The 12,405-nt window shown below is 37.6% G+C and overlaps 1 protein-coding gene across 3 annotated transcripts in view; it reads right to left on the bottom strand.

The window, feature by feature from the left end:
* Positions 1 to 12,405, bottom strand: part of LAMA2 (laminin subunit alpha 2) — a 681,429-nt gene that overhangs the window by 468,983 nt on the left and 200,041 nt on the right. For all 3 annotated transcript variants that reach the window (XM_069598353.1, XM_069598354.1, XM_069598356.1), the window contains exon 4: positions 7,668 to 7,910. In XM_069598353.1, coding sequence (XP_069454454.1) covers positions 7,668 to 7,910 — 243 coding nt within the window. The remainder of the gene's footprint in view (positions 1 to 7,667; positions 7,911 to 12,405) is intronic.

The raw sequence follows: 12,405 nt of genomic DNA, 5'->3' as shown, positions 1-12,405 counted from the left end.
CAGACACAGCTGAGCAACTAACACTTTATAGTCATGTGAACTAGCTGGGGCACACACCGGATTGTTGACTCATCGGTCCAAGCCCCCTGGTTAATCAGTGGCAGAGCTATATCTGAGAGTGTCTTTGTGTCTTCCACCACAACCCTGAATTTTCCTACCCAGCCTAACATGAGCCTATTCTGTTCCATGTTAGTGAATCGTGGAAGATCCTATTTTACAACACTGAGATAATCAGGTCTTAAAAATTGGTGTTATCTCCTCAAGATTTGGGGGATAAATGGATAAATGTATATGCATGGTTGAGTCCCTTCACTGTTCACCTGAAACTAACAACATTGCTAATAGTCTATATATCCCAATACAAAATAAAGAGTTTTTAAAAAATTGGTGTTATCTCATCAAGAGACCATTCTTGTTTGATTTCTCTGGGATTTGATTTTTCAGCAACACTGTATTAATTTAACAATGATTTACTGATATTTTCTAGGCACCGAATTGTTGGCAGGAGTCTATAAACTGACTAATAGAAAGGAGGAATACAATCTTTTAATTTCATCATAATGTCAAAGGTGTGTTTTTGAAATATAGTACAGTTACCTAAAATGAGTTGTGTTTGTGATACCAAAACATTTCAAGTGCTCTGTATATATGCAGCGGGGTTTTGAAGGAAGCCATGTAAACTCATTGTAATGAGGCACTTTCACATTGCTGCTCCAGGTGCTAATTGACTCCATGTTGGTTAATGCAAGAACTATATTTAGAGGAAGGAAGTCTGAAACCCCCAATTATTATTTCCCCAATCCCTATTCATAACCAATATAAATTAGTAACACCCTGCTGCTTCTCCGTAAGGAAGCAACTCCAAAGGTAATTGAGAAAAGTTGATTCTTCATTTCCATTCCTGCAGTTCCACAAAAACTCACCCATGCAATCATGCCATACCCTGAACAATATCACATCAAAGAATCTCACAAAAAGTTTCTTTACACAGTGTTGGGTTTGTTTCTTCATTCTCCAGTATTTGCAATTCTAAGGATCTCCATAATGTCAGGTAATGAAAACAGGGGAAAAAATATTCTGTCTATATACATAAAACTCTGACACATATGAAATCAAAATAATATCAAAGCTCTACACACAGTTTATAGGGAAAAAAGGTATCTTCAAGAATTAATGATGGTTTCTCTAGGGAATTTCTATACAAGCCTGCCATCTTTCAAAAGCAGAATCAAAGCGAATCTAAGTTCCAATTGAGTTGCAGTCCTAAGAGCTGGGAAGGATTGTGGTAAAAATGAGAGGAAATCACATGTAAATAACTTAAAGGTGTCTGTATGAGGAAGCCGAAGCAAAAATTACTATGGTAACCATGAATATTTAGTTATCAGTCTAGTGACAATCCAAATAAATTAAAAGTAATAATCCCAGTCACAGAAAAAGGAGCCTCATATAACAGAAACACATTCACTACAATTTTAATTTTAGGAACCCTAAAGTAGTCCCATCTCTTCAGACCCATTCTTGTCAGTATTATCAATGTGATTATCCTCTCCCAGATGCTCCTTCAATCATCTATAACTTAGGGACAGCTCAATGCTGATTTATTCAACACAAACCCACCCATGGATTCAGTCCACCAAAGCCAATGATGTTTCCTGCTGGAAAATATCAGTCTTTTTTCTCAGTTAGGAGGAGATAGCATGTCTGGAGAAGGCAATGGCACTCCACTCCAGTACTCTTGTCTGGAAAATCCCATGGATGGAGGAGCCTAATGGGCTATGGTCCATGGGGTCGCAAAGAGTCGGATACCACTGAGCGACTTCACTTTCACTTTTCACTTTCATGCATTGGAGAAGGAAATGGCAACCCATTCCAATGTTCTTGCCTTGAGAACCCCAGGGATGGGGGAGCCTGGTGGGCTGCTGTCTGTGGGGTCGCACAGAGTCGGACACGACTGAAGCAACTTAGCAACAGCAGCAGCAGCATGTCTGATACTATTTCTCTAAATAATTAACGATCTATTATCTCCAGGATTCAGGAAAGTTAGAAATATCTGAACAATGAGCTAAGGCAAGGAAGATCAATGTCTCCAGGAGTACTTATTTAACATATACATAGAGCTTCCTGAGCCTTTCCCAAACTACTGAATGAAAAACCCTGGTCCCAGAAATAGCTCTTTGAAATGGCCCCAATGATTCAGGATGCATCAGAGTCACAGGTTCTATCCCTGGGTCTGGGAGATCCCCTAGAGGAGGGCATAGCAATCCACTCCAGTATTCTTGCCTGGTGGAGAAGGAAATGGCAACCCACTCCAGTATTCTTGCCTAGAGAATCCTGTGGACAGAGGAGCCTGGTGGGCTGCTGTCCATTGGGTCACACAGAGTTGGATACAACTGAAGCGACTTAGCATTCATGTATGCATTGGAGAAGGAAATGGCAACCCACCCCAGTATTCTTGCCTGGAGAATCCCAGGGACGGAGGAGCCTGACGGGCTGCCATCTATGGGGTCGCAGTGCGTCAGACATGACTGAAGCAACTTAGCAGCCACAGCAGCAGCAGCAGCAGCATTCTTGCCTGGAGAATTCCATGGACAGAGGAGCCAGGTGGGCTACAGTCCATAGGGTAGCAAACAGACAGACATGGCTGAAGCAACTTAGCACACATGGAGGGGTGCTATCATATTTGACACAGTGGTGCCTTCAAGTAGCAGTTCTTGTTAACAGTTCTTAATAGCACCCAGGGGCAGGGGCAAGTGCTTTCAGCAGAAGCAGCACTTAGGCAGATAGCAGCTCTGGATGGAGCTGACACCCTATGGCACTGCTGGTGATGCCTGTCCATGCAGCTGTACCCACCACAGTTTTTCCCTTTGGCTGGCCTCAAAGTGATGGAGGCCCGCTGCCATCTGTTACTTTACACCACACAACTCCTACTCTGGAGCTTAGGACCATTCCCACAAAGCAAGGCAAGCAGGGTTCCTGCTGAGCCCTCTCGGTACTGATAGACACCAAACTGCCTTTCTGAAATGAAGCTCTCAAAAGGCTTTTGCTCAAAGTCTCTTTCAGTTTATAGCCCGGATAACAACATACTGGGTCTACCATTGAATTCATTGCCTTGTATTATTTTTTTTCTGCCAGCCCTGAGATGTGATGATCTCACAACTCAGTGAATTCCTTTTCTCCCTTTGGGTGCAAGCCCAGGATGGTACCTGAAGGGCTACGCTCTTCTTGGATGCAGGCGAACTGAGTCATCCAGAAGGCTGACTATGTGCCCTGTACTACCTTTCCAGTGAATCCACATGATCAACATTTGTTGATCTCTTGCAGGCAATGTGAGGTAGAGGGCAGAGAATGGACCAAGCTAGAGGGTGGGGGCAGAAGAGTGGGGGTGGCTGGAGCAACAAACAATACTGAAGAAATAAGCTGCTGCCAAGACTCAAGAGGCCATAAGGAAAGACTAAATAGCCTTCAGTGATAATATGGACAGAAGATAGTATTGAAGTTTGGATATAGATGCTGAAGTCAAAGCTATGATATCCTTTAATATATTGACAAGGAATTCACCCAAAGTATTGTTTGGCTCTAAAATGATGCCCTTTTCACCTGAAACATGATATACGGGAATGTTCTAAATGTTTTGGCACATGTCTCCAAAATTTTGCAGACAAGTGACAATGTAATAAACCTTAGACTCAACAGATCTGATGTTAGTCACAGAAGACTATTTTCTATTAATTTTCTGTACCTATTACACAAACATTATTGCTTAGTGTGTTATAACTGATGTATGTTTATTTCTTAATGCCTTATTCGCAGTGAAGTGAAGTGAAATGAAGTCAAGTGAAGCGAAAGTCGCTCAGTCATGTCTGACTCTTTGCAACCCCAAGGACTATACAGTTCATGGAATTCTCCAGGCCAGAATACTGGAGTGAGTAGCCTTTCCCTTTTCCAGGAGATCTTCCCAACTCAGGTCTCCAAAGTCTTAAAAACACTGCTGTTCTCTTATTCTCTGACTTAAATTCATAGTTTAAGAGTATTTTCAAGATCTGGAAGCAAATGATCATTTGATGCTTTGTCAAGAACATACATTTCAAATCATGGTAAATATCTAGATAGCATTCTAAAATAAAATCCTATCTAGAAAACAGTAAGACTAATAAACCAATAAAAAGGTAATAGACAGGAGATGTGGATATAAAAATAAATAGGAATGATGAAATGAGGAAGTTGTTTCACCTCTGTGGTATTTTTCCCCCAAACCCAGAAGCCCAGTCTAATCATTGAAAAACAGCAGGCAAACTCAAAATGAGTAATATGCTACCAAAAAATCTGACCAGAACTCTTAAAACTGATCAGGCTTGGGACTCTCCGGTGGTTCAGTGGCTACTCCATGCTCGCACTGCAGGGGACCTGGTTTTAATCCCTAGTCAGGGAACTAGACCCCACAGTCTACGATTTAGAGTTCACCTGCCATACCTCAAGATTCCACAGGCTACAGCAAAGACATAGTGCAGTCAAATAAATAGAAACGTTACAACAAAGAGCAATTTTAAAAAGTGATCAAGGTCAGGGAAACAAAAGAAGATTAAGACTGTCATGCATTAGAGGAGACTAAGAGACACAATGATGCAATAAACTCAACGTCCTATTCCAAACTGGATCCCAGAAGAGAAAAAAAGTTATTAATGATAATCTGAATGAAATCTGAATAAATCTGTGGTTTAGGTAATAGAGTATCAATAATACTTGTAATTTATTCTTTATAAATAATGATAATAATTTCCTAGTTTGACAAATGAATGTAGATTATGAAAGATATTATCCTTAGTGGGAGCTAGGTAAAAGGGATACAGGGATTCTCTGTCCTCTTATATTTATGTACATTTAAAATAATAACAAGCCTACAATTCAAACCAAATAAAAATACCCTTCAATAATGGAGTGAATTCTGTTATATGTCTAAAGCATAATGGCAATAAGTTTGCAATTGTCTTCAAAACTTTGGAGATACTAAGAAATTTTTTATGTTGCTCTGTACTCTGAGACTCCATCTTCTCAGCAGGGTTCCTTTGACTCATCCAGGAGAACTTTACCACTTGCTGTAAACAATTCTGTCGTGGCATTTATACTATCATTTTGCATTTACTCGTTTATATGTTTGTTTTTCTTACTTGAATGTCACTTCTCTAGGAAGTTCTGAATATAAGCACCTAATAATTAAATTTTACATGGTACTTAAATGTGAATGCTTTTAAAACTAAAAATTAATGATACTAAGATTTATTTCACAATCACTTGTCTGGGAAATATTGGAGACAAGCATCCAAAAAATGTAAAATATTCCCAATGTTAATATTGTAGGTGATATCTGAAACTGTACTACTTTAGAACTGAAAGATGCCTTAGGATAATTTACATATCAAACATTCATATATTAAAGAAATTCAAACTCAGAAAACTGACCTGTTCAATGTTCCATAAAAACTAGTAGCAGAAGCAGAACCCAGTCTTCTAATCCCATTCTTCTATATCACCATATCTCAGGATCAGAAATCTTTCTACTTTAATGGATCCAGCAGGTCAATATCTCTTCTAAATCATTTCTGAGTTTAGCAATTACCAAGATTTTAAAAAAGATCAACTTTCAGTCTTTATTAGAGTATGAAAGAAACACTAATGTAGGACTCAGGGGATCTGTATTCTTATCTCAACTTTGTCATCAGTTGATCTGGCAGTCTTGGGAGACCATCCCCTACCTTCGCTGAACCTGTCCATTCCAAAAAGTACCATGTTTCACAGACTAAGATATAAAATAAAACAGATATTCCAGGAGAGGTCTGGGTTTCATTCATATTTTTAAATACTATCAATCTACTTCAAATACTTTGAATTACTTTCCATTCCTCACCTCATTCACTTTCCAATGAGAGAGAAATAGACTTTAAAAAGCATGTCACAGAGACAGTTGAACAAGTTGTTCTTAAAAGTCAACAGTAACGATTAGTTTATAGTGAGTGTCTAAAACAGTGTAGCCAGTTAAACACAAACAAATAGAATATCTGTTCCACGCTGGTAAGTTGACAAAGTCTAAAGAATGGAGAAGCACCATCTATGTAGTGTGAGCGTGCTTTGGGGTATGCATGCAACTTGTATGTTACATATCTGGGTACATTTTATATTGTTAAACAAATTTCTGAATTGGCTCATTTTTTAAAGATAAAGAATAGCTTTATAAACATTACATAATTATTAATCCTGGGTAAACACTGGATCCAAGAAAAAAATTATAAATTCAACTCAAATATATTCTCCTTGCCCTCCCTCCCTACTCTCATATCCTCAGGCCAGTCTGGCCAGGACGTGGATGCCTCTGGGCACAAGCAGGTTGAACAGCTGTTTGACTCACTGCTTTTGACTCATTGTTTGGCAGATTGAGATCTCTGCTGAGAGCACCATTTAGAATTTTCTTCACCGAAAACTGAAATTTTTGAACATGAAATTGAAATATAGTGAGACACTGGGAGACATTCATAGAATAATAGTGCCAAAAGAGTGTGATCAATATATGTCAAAAATCTAACGTACTCCCAGAAGTGTTTAAAGAAATAATCTCAGAATAGTTGAGGTGGGCATGATAGTGTATGAATATGGATTTTTTGAAAATACAAATGTAAAAAATGATACTAGCTTCAAGCATGTGAACTGGTGAGGAGAGAATATTAGCCATGAGTATACACACAAATGGACATAAGAAAGTAGAACAAAAAGAGCTAGGCCTTATATACTGAAGAGAGACTGATTAGGGAAATAAAACTAGAGATCCGAGGGTCTCTAGGTCTAGGTTTGAGTATCTGAGAGGGGGCTACTACCACCACCACCACCAGCGACCTCAATGGTTATTGTTATTAAAACAGCAACAAAAACAGTTAATGCCTGCAAAGTGACTATTACAATGTTTCAAATATTTTCATTTAATCTTGACAATCATAAGAAAACTGTTATTGTTTCTAGTTTATGGGAGATGAAACGGAGGCACAGACAACTTAAGGCACTGATTCAAGATCACACAATTGGTAAAGGTGAAGTCATGGTTTGAATCTGTGGCTGAAAAAACAATGAATCAATTTAAAATCTTAACTACAAGAAAAAAAAGATGCTATGGAGAAGTTGAACAGATCTGAATTAAGCATAAAATAAGCAAAACTTGAACAAAGGAAAGAAAGCCCACTGCAGCCCTATGCGGCAACAGTAGAAAAACACATAAATTATGAGTTCACATATGTGAATTATGTTTTCCAGAATTTATCTCTTTTGTCCCTATCTTCAGACTAGAGCACACAGATTTAAGGTTTCTTCTAAGGTCTCAATCCTTCAATAGTTAGCAAGACTCACTGTCAGAAAAGTTTCTTTAAAATTAATCACTGACTCTCCAACTTAAGCCCATTTCCTCTTCTCTGATCTTTATTGGACACACAAGATACATACTAGATGAAGGCAGTTAAAATTCTAATACCCTTCAGTTTTTCCTTTTTATTTAATAAGTTATTTTAAATGTACTTCTGCTAAATCCTATTTTAAAATCTCCCTGACATCAGTGACTGATATAGTCAAGTCTTTCTGACAGGCCTATTTTGCCATCTTAAATGTATTGAGGGTGAATTTTCTCATCTTACCTCTCCATTTTCTAAGGGGTGTATCTTGGAATAAAAGGAAGTGCAGATGACCTCATCATCTTTGGCATATGACGGTGGTCCAGTACGGGGATGAATATTGTAGAGGGTTAGGCACTCCGTGTCCGTCACAGCATGATACTGCCAGGGCTTGTAGTCAACATCATCCAGTGAGCGTTCCAAAATCCAATTTCCAGGCCGAGGGGAGTTAGCTGCTTTCACAATCACATATGCAATCTGGAACACCTGGGAAGTGTGACAACAACAACATGTAACTCTGAATTCCAAAGTTTCTCACTGCTGTTGCTGCTGCTGCTAAGTCGCTTCAGTCGTGTCCAACTCTGTGTGACCCCATAGACGGCAGCCCACCAGGCTCCCCCGTCCCTGGGATTCTCCAGGCAAGAACACTGGAGTGGCTTGCCATTTCCTTCTCCAGTGCATGAAAGTGAAAAGTGAAAGTGAAGTTGTTCAGTTGTGTCCGACTCTTTGCGACCCCATGGAATACATATCAAATATAAAGCCCAAGGCTACAATAATTTTACTTCGGATATTATTCCGTGCTCCTATTATAGTCTCTGGACTTTCCAGGTGGCTCAGTGGTAACGAATCCACCTGCCAATGCAGAAGACATAGTTTGATCCCTGGGTCAGGAAGATTCCCTGGAGAAGGAAATGACACCCCCCTCCAGTATTCTTACCTGCAAAGTCCCATAGATAGAGGAGCCTGGCATGCTGCAGTCCATAGGTTGCAAAGAGTCGGAAACTACTTAGCAACTAAACAACAACAAAATTGTATCCTCTAAGTATATTTTTACAGTTACATGTCTATATTTAATACCTCTTTACTAAAATGATATGTTCCATTTTGACACCCATGACTTTAAAAGAAATGGGTTAAAATTGGATTTTAGTTCTCCAACAACTCATTAACATCATTTCCTCTAATTTTTGAAGTTCCATTTTAATCACAATCACTTACAGTATTTGGTACATACCAATTTACTCACATTACTCTGTTGGAGATTATGAGTTAGAAATTCCATGTGTGAATAGTGCTTGATAGTTTAGAAAACAGTTACCTGTATCACCTAATCCTTAGACAAGTACCATTTAGATGGCATTACTGTGGTACAGGAAAAAAAACAAAAACAAAACAAAACAGAGCACTTTGAAGGCATAGTCCTGTATTTAAATTGTGATGCCAACATTCATGTGACTTACTTCATCAACTCTCACTCCCATTTCTGTTAATTAGGGTCAATAATATGAACACTAAGTATACAACTGAGAGACAGTTTAGACTAAATGAAATAATGTATGCAAAGTACCTAGCAAAGGACTTGGCTGTAAATACTCAGTAAGTGTCAATTCCTCCACATTCCCAAGTAGAAAATAATGGAGATGAAATTTTAGTACACTCAGCAGCTGTTTGAAACTGGAATATAGTAAATGAAGGGTTTCTGTACCTTCTGTATAAGAGGTAAATATGTGTTAAAGAAAAGGAAAATAAAGGGATCAAGTTACTACAAGTCAACAGAGTGACCACTGAGGGGAATATGGCAATCCTCTGCTTTCAAATCTACATAATATCTGAACACATACAAAATAAATATTCTAGATGTTTTGTGATGGTACATATGTGCATCTTTACCAATCCAATCCAAAAGCCCAAAAGAACAATGCATAAACATTACCGAGTGACATTTTTTGCCATGTCCTTGGTAGAAAGATAAATATAAGGTAGTTTATATAGTCCCACCATCTATGAGTTAATAATATATTACAATAATGAGATATATGAAAAGTACACTAGTAAAAAAGCAATAGTATATGTCTTTAGTGGGTCGGGAAGATTCCCTGGAGAAGGAAATGGCAACTCACTCTAGTATTCTTGCCTGGAGAATTCCATGGACAGAGGAGCCTGGCAGGCTACATTCCATGGGATCGCAAAGAGTCAGACACAACTGAGCAACTTTCTTTCAAGGTATAGTCCCACCAGCTATGAGTTGATAATCAATTGCAATAATGAGATACATTAAAAGTATGCTAGTAAGAAAGCAGTAGTATGTGGTCTTTTTAGTACATTCAGTGAGACACGGGGAATTTGTCAACCCTAAATTCTGGGTGATTGGGGTCACTGAAAAGACACAATTGAAGGAAAAACCTGTTAAAAGATAATTAATGGGTCTGTTTAGAGGGGAGCTAGAAAGTAATGTTCTGAAACTATACCTTATCTGCTTCATAGTTTTGACATGAGACTTTCAGGAATACATGCACACTGTCTATGACAAACTCTAAGGGACTGAATTTAAAAACATAAAAAGTTTGTACTTAAGATGAAAGAGGTGACTCAGATGCTGGTCTTTTGAGACCCTTACTGGAACGTGAGCATTTCTATCTGTGTGCACTGAGGGGAAAATCATGAGCCATTTAATGAGCAAAAGTAGGGATACCATTTGCCTCTTATGCACAGTTAAGGAAATACTGGTGGTTAAAATACTGAAATACTTCTGTACTTGGTAAATAACTGCTGTTCGAGCCTCTCAAATGCCTTCTCTTTCCAGAGAACATCTGGGTAACCTAGGGATTGCAAGGAACAGCCAAGACACCTACTCTGATTAGTCTGGGCTTTGACCATTCTATTTTATGTATTATCACTCCATATGGGAAATATGAATTTTTGTTTACAGAGGTATACAGATAACTGTAGACAGACATGTATATATACATATGAATTTGTAATTATTGGAATACACTTAGACATTTTGGGGAAGGGCAGACATGGACATATTTAAGATGTGACCTATGGGGTTTGGGGATAAGGAGTCAAGGAGAGAAAAAGAGCTTTAAAATTCTTCTACTATCCTGCTATACTAATTGCATTAACATAAATGTCTCAGTTTTTAATAAAATTAGTTTTAAAATAAGGAAATATTTTTAAAAATAAACATCAAAGAAAGGACAAGAGTGGGAGTAAGATGCAACATACTCTATCAATCATGTGCCCACATGCATGCTCAGTCACTCAGCCATGTCTGACTCTTTGCAACCCCATGGACTGTAACCCACAAGGCTCCTCTGTCCATGGGATTTCCCAGGCAAGAATACTGAAGCAGGGTGTCATTTCCTCATCCAGGGAATCTTCCCAACCCAGACCCAGGGATGGAACTCCTATCTCCTGCATTGCAGGTGGATTCTTCGCCACTGTACCATGTGGGAAGCCCCCAATACAGGTTATGTTGGCAGAAAAAAGATGTACAGAAGCCAACCAAACATAATCTAGAGTAATTGCTATTTCTGCATTTTTAGGTGCTATTCATTATGGATTATTTCTCTTAGACACTCTGTATTCAATACATACACGTGGAACCTCTTTAAAAATGAATTCACTAAAAGGCAAATCCTACTGAGTAATCCGATAGAACACAGAAAGATAGTTTTTTTCTATGAAAATCTGATGCACTAATTTCTGGTAAATTAAATTAAATGCTCATAATTTCTGGTAATCCTAAATTATTCATGACAAAAATCTGTAAACTAGTAAAGAATATAAATAACTAAATTGTGAGCTCCTGAAGGGCAGAGGTGCTATAATATTTAGTAAAATTCTTTTGAAATAATGTATATATAACATTTATTAGTTTTAATTGAGTAATCAAAACCAGTGTACATGCTTGCATATGACTTCTTACTAGATTAATACTATTCTTTCTGTTTGTTAGAACTTGAATTCCAGTCAACCAGCATATTTTGTCACTTGTAGGAACTAAGACATACATTTCTTGCATGCTCATTCAATTAATAGCTCTATGAGTTGAGAAAATTTCTTAAACTCTTTTACCCTCTGTTTCATAGTGTATCTTTTTCAAAGTAAGAACCATGGAAGAGATAATAAAGTACTATGTGCTCTTTGGTAAAAAAAAAAAAATCTCTATAAATGTTTTAAATTAGCAAATTTCCATCCAGAAAGGAAAAAGTGCATAGAGATTTTTTTTTTTAGTGGAAAACCAAAAGAGAAATATCAAAGCATAATTACAGATCGCAGGTACAAATAAGAAAAATAAAGATACACCGATGTATGGATAAAGAACTTTGTTTAGAAACAACTCAGCAAGCAAATATAGAAGGCCAAATTGTCTTGGAGCTACAACATGGATTTATGACTTCAGAGCTTCTGTGTTGGCTCTAAAAAAGAAGTTGTACTAGAAACTGCACAGACTCTTTCTATAATTCAATATAACAGCCAGCATTAAGTGACATGGAAAAGCAGTCATTGCCTTCAAGAATATTAAAGTCACCTCATTTCAAAATAATATCCTTCTTTCATTTACTTTCTATGGATTCTTTCACATTTCATGCAAAATTAATTAAATTAGTGGGCATGTACTATTTTGAATAAACTTTTTAAAATGTGATAGACAGCATTATTGAAAAACACAATGAATAGAAGTATTCTTTGAAGGTGTCAGAAAAAGACTGTAAAAATTCTAACTGAATTTCTAAGTATGCCAAATTTTTAATGATTTCAACAGAATAATTCTCTAGTGTACCTATGTTATTAATTAATTCTGCCTTGTGTTTTCAGCATAAAGACTCTTCAAAATCACTACTTATAAAATCTTACTTCTAGGTGGGAAAAAAAATCTGTATGGGATGCAACAAGGCAAGCAAATACCTTATGATAAGCACAAAAATACTAAGACGGCTAGGCTTCTATGAATCATAGATCTCAATACACTATA

This window comes from Ovis canadensis, chromosome 8, assembly GCF_042477335.2.
Source record: "Ovis canadensis isolate MfBH-ARS-UI-01 breed Bighorn chromosome 8, ARS-UI_OviCan_v2, whole genome shotgun sequence".
NCBI classification, from domain to species: Eukaryota; Metazoa; Chordata; class Mammalia; order Artiodactyla; family Bovidae; genus Ovis; species Ovis canadensis.
The sequence above is the reverse complement of the archived record's forward strand: the minus strand, read 5'-3'. Positions and strand labels throughout refer to the sequence as shown.